The 12,474-nt window shown below is 44.0% G+C and overlaps 1 protein-coding gene across 7 annotated transcripts in view; it reads left to right on the top strand.

Moving 5' to 3' along the window:
* Obsc (Obscurin) overlaps positions 1-12,474 on the top strand; it is a 222,500-nt gene that overhangs the window by 196,422 nt on the left and 13,604 nt on the right. For 3 of the 7 annotated variants that reach the window (XM_065230321.1, XM_065230327.1, XM_065230328.1), the window contains 7 exons: positions 4,011-4,103; positions 6,099-9,053; positions 9,135-9,600; positions 9,731-10,798; positions 11,292-11,426; positions 12,002-12,241; positions 12,309-12,450. In XM_065230321.1, the coding sequence (XP_065086393.1) occupies positions 4,011-4,103; positions 6,099-9,053; positions 9,135-9,600; positions 9,731-10,798; positions 11,292-11,426; positions 12,002-12,241; positions 12,309-12,450 (5,099 nt within the window). The remainder of the gene's footprint in view (positions 1-4,010; positions 4,104-6,098; positions 9,054-9,134; positions 9,601-9,730; positions 10,799-11,291; positions 11,427-12,001; positions 12,242-12,308; positions 12,451-12,474) is intronic. The other 4 variants (XM_065230324.1, XM_065230322.1, XM_065230325.1 and 1 more) reach the window with 4 other exon arrangements.

The following is a 12,474-nucleotide window of genomic DNA, read 5'->3' as shown; positions in this document are numbered from 1 at the left end:
CCTAACATCTGTGTGTTGATAAAGAATGTGAAATGATAATAAACGAACTGATCAGAGTGAGGGAGAATAATACTGTTTCGATAGTGTGGAACATGTTCGGGTTACCAGTTTAACTTCTTTCAGCTAATCTTAAACACTAACTATTGGGCTGATTTCAAAGATCTTAATATTAAATGAAAGGTAATTAAAAATTCGTGTCAATAGTGTTATTAACAAACTGGGATTTTCTATTGAAAAACATTGATTGTATTCGTTTATTAGGTATAGTTTTCATGGTTTGTAGACAGAGGTTTCAATATGTTTTTTTAAAGGTTTCCTTAAAAGATTGGGCTTTTTTACACAACATATCAAAAAATCAGCGATGTGTTGTTTTTCGTGAGCTGATGATAAAAATTTCATCCTTGAAAAACTGCACGGTTATCAGGCAATGACATTTATCAAGCACCTACAATGGCGACCAGTGAATTCAAATTGCGTATGCCGAGTCGGTAGTCACCCAATTGCGTTGTCTTTCCTCATAGCTGATTTGAGGCAAGACTGGATTGTTTGACAGCCGGTATATCTCATACGTTTAGCCATTTTTTAGCGTCTGTAATATAACAAAAGTATAGTGTAAAGTTTTGTTAAATATAAAGTTATACAGATAACTGTTACACACTGAACCTATTAGCACTCAGATTAAGATCTTTCTTAAAGCTGAGTGTAAATCGAGTTTGGTTTGAACTTCTTGTTAACATCTTGCTTCTGGATATTTGTGAAACTCAATTTTCATAAACTGCTCCCTTTTTATACCGGTAGACGGCAATGTAACAGGCGTGAGTCGTACTCACGATATTTTTTTAGGTGGCGAACTCTCATTTTTACCCTGTTCATACCCTCTAGCAACTCTGTAGTAATTCAAGGTGAGGGCTACCTAAACTCACTGGGTAAGAGTAACTAACCTCATGTGAGTTTCATTCCTGTAGTATCGGCATTATCGTTTAAACGATTTTCAAAAAATATCGTCATGGTTGCCAGAATTTATTTTCGATCTCGCCGTTGAGTCAAACATATCTATTTATTTTTAAAAATCCAAGCAAATTTTCCGCCCCTCAGGATGATTTAGTGGTAAAGGGTGATACGGTCAAAATTTGGTCAATATCAACTTGACGTATTTCTTTCAATTTTGCATTTAAAAAACCTGAACACCCCTCATTTTGAAGGTGTGTGTGTGTAGAATGTTGCTCCTATTTTGATTTTGGAATTCACTCTTCAGTTGTCAAAATGCCGTCCAAGCAAGAAGAGCAGCGTATCAAAATTTTGCTCGCGCATCGCGAAAATCCGAGCTACTCGCACGCAAAGTTGGCAAAATCGCTAAAAGTTGCCAAATCAACCGTTACAAATGTAATTAAAGTGTTTGGGGAACGTTTGTCGACAGCCAGGAAGTCTGGATCGGGGGGAAATCGAAAACCGGAAGCCGCTGAGACGACAAAGAGAGTTGCCGGTAGTTTCAAGCGAAACCCTAACCTCTCTCTCCGAGATGCCGCAAATAAGCTGGGTGTATCGTCTACAACCGTGCATCGAGCCAAAAAACGAGCCGGACTATCGACTTACAAGAAAGTAGTGACTCCAAATCGCGATGATAAACAAAATACGACGGCCAAAGCGCGATCCCGGAGACTGTACACGACGATGCTGACGAAGTTTGACTGCGTGGTAATGGACGACGAAACCTACGTCAAAGCCGACTACAAGCAGCTTCCGGGACAGGAGTTTTATACGGCAAAAGGAAGGGGAAAGGTAGCAGATGTTTTCAAGCACATGAAACTGTCAAAGTTCGCAAAGAAATATCTGGTTTGGCAAGCCATCTGTACCTGTGGCTTGAAAAGCAGCATTTTCATAGCTTCCGGGACTGTCAACCAAGAAATTTACGTGAAAGAGTGTTTGAATAAACGTCTGCTGCCTTTCCTGAAGAAACACGGTTGTTCCGTACTGTTTTGGCCGGATTTGGCATCTTGCCATTACGGTAAAAAGGCCATGGAGTGGTACGCCGCCAACAACGTGCAGGTGGTTCCCAAGGACAAGAACCCTCCCAACACGCCAGAGCTCCGCCCAATTGAGAAATACTGGGCTATTGTCAAGCGGAACCTAAAGAAGACCAAAAAAACTGCTAAGGGCGAGCAGCAGTTCAAGGCAAACTGGCTTTCTGCGGCGAAGAAGGTGGACAAGGTGGCTGTACAAAATCTGATGGCAGGGGTCAAGCGTAAGGCCCGGCAATTCGGATTTGGAAAAGCGGAAGCCTAACTGAATATTTTTCCTGAATTTTATACTAATTGAACTTGAAAAAGAAATTTAATTTGATTTTTTAAATAAACGATTTCACCGATTTACACGCGTTTTCCCTTGACCAAATTTTGACCGTATCACCCTTTAATTACCACCTTCGCCAGCTGCTGATTACAAGACACAAAACTTTCGGATACCTACTATCTCCTTTATTGAACTCCGGTAAAAATCTTTCAACGATCGTCACTACTAAAGTGGCTTCATTTTTTCACAGAGTCGCTTTTCGAAGCACGACAAGCGAGCTCTCGATTCTCTTCATGATATTTTTTTTTAATTTTTTCCAGATTTTCTACACGATACATTCATGAAAAAAAATTCTCAAAATAGAACGAAAATCAATGCCTACTATGACTACGTGGCTGTCTCGGACAGTCCTGCTCGCTTCTTTCTCTTTTATTATTATGAGGGAAGCGAAATTAAGCAGGATATTGTGCTACGAACAAATATTAATTGATTTATCACAAAGTCGACAAAATCAATATAGATCTTACTTGAGAGTTAAAGAAAACTTCTTTAATGCCATTTGGATTAATGCAACCATCGTTTGAACCTTATATGACTGCATTTGTTCAATTCGTAACAGTTGTATCGTCAATAGTCCATATACGCCTTCATAATCGGCATTGTAAACTTCAAAACACTTGTTCTCAAAAAACCCAAGATGAAATATTTTAAAAACATCACAGATTTAATTGTTCGGATCAATACTAACATCCTGTGAAGAAAAATCTGAGGTACATGAATGTTGCAAAAAAAGTGCCTTCAGACATAGCGTGTGCCATAAGCAATAAGCTTGAAATGCGAAGAGGAAGGAAGGAATCTGGGAGAGTTGCGCCAAATGGCATCACCTTAAACTCCAAAGGATCCAGAACAAGATCCTTAGGATGATCCTAAACAGTCCCCAGCGGACTAGAAATTCTGAGATCCACCTCCTAGCTGGAACACACCCCCAACGCAGTATTCTGTAAACTAGTTGAAAAAACGCAAATATTAAATTACAATATCAAATTAAACAAATATGAAGAGCCAGGCAGGCTAATCAATTAAAAAAAGGACTATCATAATCAACAGAAATAAACATAATTTTACTACTGCCTCTCACATCTCCCGGTTGGGTGAACATTTTTCAAAACATATTAAATTTGATGTTGAAATTTCAAATAAAATTACCAATGATCATATGAAGATTGAAACTCTTTTGTGAACATTTAAGTTTTTGTAATATTTAAATTCCCACTATTACGGTTCGTTCCACTCATCATTGGAATGCATTTATCACAGACAAACAGACGTAACACTTCATTGTGTATCTTCGTTCACGCATTTAACGGTTGATTTGAATATTATAAGTTCCGCGAACTACTCGCCGCAGCGCTGGCATCGGATCACTTTGACGTTTCTATACATTATATAGAACTTGTATGCAATATTGTTTGCGAGTTGGCGAGTTGTTTTCCGCGAGAAGCCCGAGAGATGTCGTTACTGAGGTCCTATGTTTTGAGATACTATGTTTGCAAGAAAAACTGTTTCTAAGAATTACGTCTGTTTGTCTGTGCATTTATTATGTCACGCTTAAAAGGGATATGAGCGGTTAATTTTCCCTCAATTTCGCGAGACATTATTAATGCATGACCCCAAAGTTTCTCTGAAAACTAACGTTTCTTAACTTTCATTTTTTTCCGCAGGAACTCTCCCAAACCCTAGACGACGACAAAACTTTATCTGAGCATCTTAAGTTACCCATCCAACGGATCAACGATTATAAACTACTTTTCAAGGTAAGTCACGAAACACAACCTTTTAAAAAAAAAAAACATTGGATACATCATCGGAACCCAAACATTCCCCCCAGTAGCAGCGAGCAACACCTGTTGCACACCGACGTGACGCGAGCCGCCTGGTCGTGCATTCTTCCCTGCCAAACGCACCGTGAATGATCCCCACCACAGATTTCATAATCTGTGTCATAAGACCGTCGTCATTTGGTCGTCGTTTGTTGCATTATCTTCCCCCCTTGGTGGCCAAAAATATCTTCATCCAAAGCCGTGATCCTGCTGCCTATAGGACTTCATTTCACCATCTGCCCAACAAGTAGGCTGCGATGCAAGCATGTAATGCCGTTTTGTAAACACTTGTCGTCAGACGCACACACACACACACACACATTCCGGGAAGATTATTTTTAGAGCACCCTGCAAAATCCAAACGGCGCGGCGGCAAATGGCACGTTTGTTTATTACGTACACATACGAACCGCATCGTTGAGGAATCCGTTCTGCGTGCTGAGGACAATTTCATTGGATTTTTAACGGAAAACTGTCGCACATTGTTACGACATGTTTGGACTTACAGTATTATCGTCGTAGGCTACAAGTACTCACGAACGGAACTTTGTCTCAGCACTGTCTGTTTCCAACGGGGCGAAGAAAGACAGAAGTGTCATCGTTCATGCATTTAACGATTGATTTATTATATTATAATTTGCGGCAACTGCTGGCATCGGATCACTTTGACGTTTCTATATAAATTCTGTTTACCTTGCGTGCAACATTGTTAGCGAGTTTGTTTTCCGCAAGCAGCGCAAGAGATGTCGTTACTGATGTCCTTTTTATTTGAGGTACAACTCTTTCAAGAAAAACGTATTCAAAGAGTTACCTCTGTTTGTCTGTGGTTGTATCTTGCATCAAACTTAATGGCCAGCAGCAGTTTGATCGCACGCACTGAAAGCATGATCTTAAACATCTCTCTTGACACCATACACCGAGTAAATTATTGGAAATCCCTAAGTGCACTCTGCCATTTCCTTAATCCACAGAAATCCCTATCCGAAACAATTAACAGACACATATTTGTGAAAAAGCTGAACACTGAGTCAGTCCGCCTTTGCCTACACCTATTATGATTCATTTTTTTTTGGCGAATACCGTTCCTAAAAATAGTACATGACACAGTTCGGCGTAATCGTGCCGTCTATTTTTCTCCTCACTCAAACTCAGGTGTGTATATTTTCTTTTTTGCATTCGAAATTATGCGCGCTCTTTTAATGAAAGCACCTACACAGCTACCTATATAGGGGAAATGGCTCTAATGTTGGCCTAAAGATTGGACCCATCGATTTTCTTAGAACAATGAGTCATCTGGACCATACAAATGAATATTTTCGGTTGCTAGTGAAATTCCTTCGAAATTGATGTAGGGACACTTAGGCCAACATTAGGGACATCAACCCTACATTGGATTAATGTTTTCGATTCGCTTAGTGTTGAAACAAATGTTGTTGAACCTAGATGATCTAGGCCAGAAGAAGTCCCATCAGCCGAATATTCCCTACAAGGATTTCTTCACGTATTTACTTCAGACGTGACTGACGAGGTCGCGGGTCTCGCATCAAGGTTATTATTTATACGCTCTTGATTTGAAATTTTTCCCCAGTAAACTAGTTTTTCACGATATTTTCGTCTGGAAAACTAATGCGTGGTCGTTGAGTACAGCCTTGGGGGAAAAAAGACGAACAGACGATCAGCCAAAGCGCAAAAATAGATCCACACTGATGGTGGAAAACAACTTGAGCGATTAGTGAGGGCGTGTTTGGTGTGTGCGGAATTTCTTGGATCATCGTGTTTTTTTTTTTGGAAGCAATGACGTTCGGAATTTTGATTTAGCGTTACTCGTAATGGGGTAATTTACGCTCGGAGCGGAACTAATTGAAAACGCTTTTCGGTTGACCTTAGATTATATGATTTACTCATGATTTCTCCCACCTCTATCCACAGGAACTTCTCAAATATTCCACTGCCCTTGGCGAAAATGTCACCGACCTCCAGAAGGCCCTAGAGTTGATGCTCTCGGTGCCCAGTCGTGCAGCGAATAATCGATACTTGGAGAGCATCGAAGGTTTCCGCGGAAACCTCCAGAAGCTAGGTCGCGTACTCGCCCACGAGTACTTCGGAGTCAAGGACAAGGAGAACAAAATCAAGGAGCGCTATCTGTTCCTATTCAAGGCCCGCCTTCTCATCACCAAAGCGAAACGACTGTCGGACGAAAGATCGATCTTCTTACTCAAGGACATCGTCAAGCTACCGGACGTACAGATCAGGGACGTCGATTCCCGTGCCTTTGAGCTACTTCCAAAGGTCGGCGGACGAGGAGACACCGTACATCTGATCGCCTACTCAGAGGAGGCAAAGCAGCGCTGGATCTACGAAATCGACGAATACGCCGATAACGCGGTTGCCCTTCAGGAGCACGCCAACGACGATCTGCGTATCGATCCAACACAGACAAACATCGACGAAAGTATCATCAAGCTACCGCAACGAATTGAAGCCCACAAGACCGACGAGAATATCAAACCTTCTGATTTCGCCGAAAGCTACGTGGTATTCAAGCACAAGACCGCACATCGCGAGGAAGCCCAATCGGTGCAAAAGACAGTAAGCCAAGAGGTTGTTGAAGCGGAAGAGGAAGAGGAGAAACCCGCAAGTGTTCGCGAACGCCTCGCAGCTCTAGAGGTTAAGAAATCCTCTCATACGGTTGAGTTAGCTGCCGGTAAGCAAGAGGTTGTCCAACAGCAAGCTCAACAGGTTGTTCAAAGCAAAACTTCCAGTGTTCAAGTTCAGGAAACCAGGACATCTTCTACAGTTGTGCAGCAAAGCTCATCGAGCAGACAGGAATCCAGCGTCCAGGAATCGAAGACTTCTGCAGTTAAGCGACAGCAAGAATCTCAACTAGACGCTCAAGCCAAGGAAGCTAAGTTATCTAGCCAAACCCAGGTGCGAACTCAGGTTGTGGAATCGAAATCAGCTGCAGTCAAGCGACAGCAAGAAACACATCTTGAATCTAAATCATCAGCTGCATCAGCACAGCAATCGGTAACTCAGGTAGTGACTAAGACATCTACCCAAGTTCAACAAAAACAACAACAGCAACACCAAAAGATCGTTGAAACCAGCTCGCAAGAACAGGAATCTGCCTCACAGGTCGAAACCAAGTACGCTTCGCTGAAACAGCAACAACAACAACAACAGAAAGCTCAGGCAGTTGAAGCAAAGACCGAATCCGTACAGGTCATCACATCGGTGAAACAGTCATCTACGTCCAGTACGCCACCGGTCGTCGACGCTGATTCCAAAATCAAGCAAATCGAATCCAAATACGAAGCTCTCAAGCAAAAGAAGCTCGAACAGAAGTCCGACGAAGTCGACGCCAAGTTCCAGATTATAGAATCCAAGTTTGCAGCACTCAAACAGCAGCAAGAACAGCATAAGCAACAGAAGCAGCAGCATACGGAACCGGTGCAAGAGCAGCCGCAAGTGAAACCGCAAAGCAAACTTCAGCAGATTGAATCAAAGTATAAGAAGCAGGAACAACAGCAGCAAACCGTTGAAGCTAAAGCACAGATCACCGAGGTTGTCGTTGTTCAGGAGCAGAAACAGGAACAGCCGAAACCGTTGTCTAAGGTTGAACAAATCGAGTCCAAGTACAAATCAAAGCAGGAACAACAAGTTGTTGAAGCAAAGACTCCGATCACCGAAACCGTTGTCCAAGAGCAGAAGCAAGAGCCGGCAAAGCCGCTTTCCAAATTAGAACAGCTAGAATCGAAATATAGCAAGAAGAAGCATTCGATAGAGCAAACCACCGATATCAGTGCAGCTTTGATTGCAGAACCAGCAGCCGTTGAAAGCGTTGAACCGCAGAGTCCAGAGACTCCGTCGAAGATCCAACAGATTGAGCACAAGTACGCATCGCTCAAACAGAAGCAGCAGCAGCAGCAGCAAGTGCAACAGCTAGTTCAGGAAGTTAAAGTATCCGAAACCGTCGAACAGCAGGAAACTCAATCCAAGCTCGCTCAAATCGAAGCCCGGCATACAGCACGTCGTCAATCGTTTCAGAAGGATCAAGAGACTACAGTTGAATCGAAAATCTCCGTCGACAAGGTCACAGATCAGAAGAAGGAAGAGAAGCTATTCACTGTACAGAAGGTCGAGGCAGTAAAGCTACCAGAAGTTCCAAAGAAGACTGAACCCACCAAACCGCTCGACGCACCAAAACCAAAGGTCGACAAAAAGGATCGCCCCAAGCTACAGATTCCGGTACCGGAAAAACGGGTAGAGGAAGCCACCAAGGCTCCCGAAAGTCCTAAGCAGAAGAAGCGACCCGAATCACCGAAGAGTCCGAAATCGAAGAAATCACCGACTAAAATACCGGATAGTCCCAAGCTACCAGAGCCGAAACCAGTCGAAAAGAAGGTTGAAAGTCCCAAGACACCAACCAAGGTCCCGGAGGCTCCAAAAGCTGTAGAGAAGAAGGTCCCAGAAACCCCTAAAACTCCAACTAAGGTTCCAGAGAGTCCTAAAGTAGTTGAGACTCCAAAGGTCGAGAAGAAGGTTGAAGCACCGAAAACACCAACTAAGGTCCCGGAAAGTCCCAAGGTAATCGAAACTCCCAAGACACCAACCAAAGTCCCGGAAAGTCCCAAAGTAATCGAAACTCCAGCTAAGGTTCCTGAGAGTAATAAAGTAGTCGAAAGTCCCAAGACACCAACCAAGGTCCCAGAGACTCCAAAGGCTGTAGAGAAAAAGACTCCAACTAAGGTCCCAGAGAGCCCCAAAGTAGTTGAGACTCCAAAGGTCGAGAAGAAGGTTGAAGCACCTAAAACACCAACCACCACTCCAAAGACACCAAACAAGGTACCGGAAAGTCCCAAAGTAGTCGAAACTCCAACTAAGGTTCCAGAGAGTACTAAGGTAGTTGACAGTCCCAAGGTCCCAGAGGCTCCAAAGGCTGTAGAGAAAAAGACTCAAACTAAGGTTCCAGAAAGTCCCAAAGTCGTTGAGACTCCAAAGGTCGAGAAGAAGGTTGAAGCACCGAAAACACCAACCAAGGTCCCGGAAAGTCCCAAGGTAGTCGAAGCTCCGAAGACACCAACCAAGCCGGTCGAAAAGAAGGTTGAACCAGCCAAGGTACCAGCAGCACCGAAGGCTCCAACTAAGGTTCCAGAAAGTCCTAGCGTAGTTGAGAAGAAGGTTGAACCACCCAAGACACCCACCAAGGTCCCGGAAACTCCCAAGCCGATCGAGAAGAAGCTTGAACCTACCAAGGCACCTGAAAGCCCCAAGGTAGTGGAAACTCCAAAGCCAGTGGAAAAGAAGGTTCCCGAACCACCGAAGACTCCAACCAAGGCGCTAGAGAAGAAATCATTCGAAGCGAAGAAGGTCGAAGCAGTTAAACTAGCGGAACGGCCCAAAAAGCAGGAACCAGTCCAGAAACCCAAAGGTAAGTTCAAATTTCTTATTAAAGCTGTGTGCGGTTCAACCACGCAGCTGGATTTCACGTTTGCCGAGCTCATGCGCACTTGAGATATATTCCGCTTTTACATACTGTTTTGAACATTTGATAAACTTAGGTACAGCAGATACCGCTAGCGTAACAGGTTACGATACTCCGGTAGCGGTTGCCGACCAGGAACCTTCTCTAGAGAATCTAGTAGAGCAGAAATCTAGAGAAGAATCCCTTAAACAAAAGCTAGAGGAAATCTACGCCCGCGAACGGGCAAACCTCGTCGAGGCCAAGCGGATCCGTCAGGCCGAAGAGGAGGAAATACGGCTGAAGTTTCAACAGCGAGGCCAACGAGAGATCCAGCAGATTAAGGAAAGTACCTCCGAGCTACTAGAGCAGATCCAAGCTACCAGGGAATCGGTCAAGTCGGTGCTAGGATTGACCGAACCAACAAAGTCGAAGTCGAGGTTACCGAAGATCACCAAGGCAACTGATTCTGATTCACAGCAACAGCAAACGCCTTCGCAAGATCAGAGCACTGATCAGGAAGGATCAGACCAAGGAGGATCAAACGACGCAGGTGGTGAGCAAAACAAACAAGGAGAGCAAAGGGGAGATAATCGCGAAGGATCAGGAGAAGGCAGTGGAGGTAAGCGAACTCCGCCGCCTTTACAGTTACCAACGTTCTTCGATCCCCCACCACTCCCAGTATACCAGGCTACCATTGAAGTATTCATCAAGAAGGAACGTCCACCGCCACCACCACCACCAAAGATCACTAGGAAATTGGTTGTGAACACAGACGAACTCGAGCGAAAGACACAACTGTTCTTCGAAGGTCACATCAACGAACCGGATCCAGACTACAGTACAGCGGCTGCTCTTCGAAAGATCAAGGGTATCAAGCATCTGTTCGGTAAGACAGGCCAAACGGTAAACTACGCCGAAGACACCATCCATAAGGCCGAACAAGGTGAATTCGAGAGTATTCTGTTTCCGGAAGAGGAAGAACCCAAACCGAAGGAGCCAGCTTACGAATACCAGTACACCGTTGAAGATCCGGTAACTGGTGAGAAAATTTGTACCGCAGATCCAAACCTCGTGCTTATCGAGAAGAGAGCAGCCATGGATGAACAGCATACCTCTAGGTACTCATCGCTGAGGCATTCCACCCGTCACGGTCGAACCCTAGAAGGTACAGTTGGAAGTGTTGATGCGAGCGAGCGCTCCTTCTCTGTATGTGTCTCTCTGTTATCTATATATCTGTTAACTCGCACACTTCGTAGTAGTTCGGCACAGGCGTCTAGGCACCAACCAATGCAATGCTCTCCAACCCAAATCGGCGTATCGATTGATGGCGATTAATAGCATGCTCCTTCACTTGTACTTGTATCCGTCTTGTTTATTTGTATCACAAATTCTATTTTCAGTTGCAGTTTGCCTCGTAAGAACATTCTCTTTTGTTTGAGCACCGTCGAATATCCGAAAAAAAAGAAAGTTTTTCACTAACCGAACTGAATTGGTGTTTTCATTCCGATCTAACCGAATGCTCCTCCATATCATCTGTCTGCATTTTTCCCTGTTCACTGTTTGCCGTATTCCAAAAGTAGTACTAATCTGGTTCCTTCTCGAACCTCCTTCACCTTCGATAATTTCCTCTGTCTATGACCTGTCGTCCGGACGTTTAGCGCAACTCGAGGAACTAGCAGATTTCGAGGTCAAGCACGAAGAGAAGATGTCGACTACCCGTACCGAGAAACTGCGGGTGCCAACCAACATTCGGCCCCGCTTTTTGAATGCCATTCACGGCCTGAGCGTCGAACGTAAGTTGTCGTTCTGTCACCAGTATAGTCATAGACATTCAGAAACAGTAGAAGGTCAAATCGGAATGCGTGGATTTGCGTTTTGAAGCATTCTCATTTGACGGTATTCTACAAAACAGAATTCAGAACCAGATTGATAAACAACCATACAACAACATTCACTACATTTCGGTAGAATCATAAATCACGCTTCAAACCGGCTTATTGGAGTCCATTGTCCGCTTGAGTTCAATGTCAAAATTAAACGAACAAAGCTTTTGTAGATATCTCTCTCTTTCTTTTTCTTAAAACTAGCTTCTAGAGTACGCTTCCACTTCTCAGAGTAAATAATTTTTCGTAAGTGTCCCGTCCGAATTTGTATCTAAGAAAGCTTTGGATTAAACATACCTTCAGAAACAGAGACGACCCTGAAGAAGCACCACCACGCCAAACAAAGGCAACCGAAACGTTGTCACTTACAAACACCTTCAAGAGACCCCTCCATTGACTCCAGTATTACTCGTCTACCACACCCACACCCGTAAGTCTGTCCTGGTTCAAAATCTAATAGATATTTCCTGTGTACTGACAAACAGCTGGCGAGAATGCAAAGTTTGCGTGTCAAATCGACGAACTTTCCAACGTCCAATGGCTCAAGGACAACAAACCGCTCAATGACAAACTGGCCGATCGTGTCATCGTCAAGGAATCCGACGACCTAACGCATACCCTGGAGATCCAGCACTGTCGCGAGGAGGACAGCGGTACCTATACGGCTCGGGCCATCAACGGCACGGAGAATGCCTCCTGTACGGCGCAGCTAATCGTAGAGAAATGTAAGTAGACGACTTCCATAGATGGTGGGTCATTTAAGTTAACGATATGAGTTCTTTCCCAACCCAGTGACCCCAGAGCAGAGGAAGGCGCTCGCCGAAACCAATGCACCTGTATTCACTGTTACCCTCAAGGACACTGAGGTCATTGAGAAGACCTACCTGACCTACATGGTCAAGGTCAAGGGAGATCCCCAGCCAAAGATTCGATTGTAAGTATATGAACCTCGAGAGGA

The sequence above is a fragment of the Ochlerotatus camptorhynchus genome, unplaced genomic scaffold (assembly GCF_037179485.1).
Source record: "Ochlerotatus camptorhynchus isolate MF236.1 unplaced genomic scaffold, CSIRO-AGI_Acam_v1.1 ptg000330l, whole genome shotgun sequence".
In the NCBI taxonomy this organism is placed as follows: domain Eukaryota; kingdom Metazoa; phylum Arthropoda; class Insecta; order Diptera; family Culicidae; genus Ochlerotatus; species Ochlerotatus camptorhynchus.
Note: the sequence above shows the minus strand (reverse complement) of the source record. Positions and strands in the feature narration are given on the sequence as shown.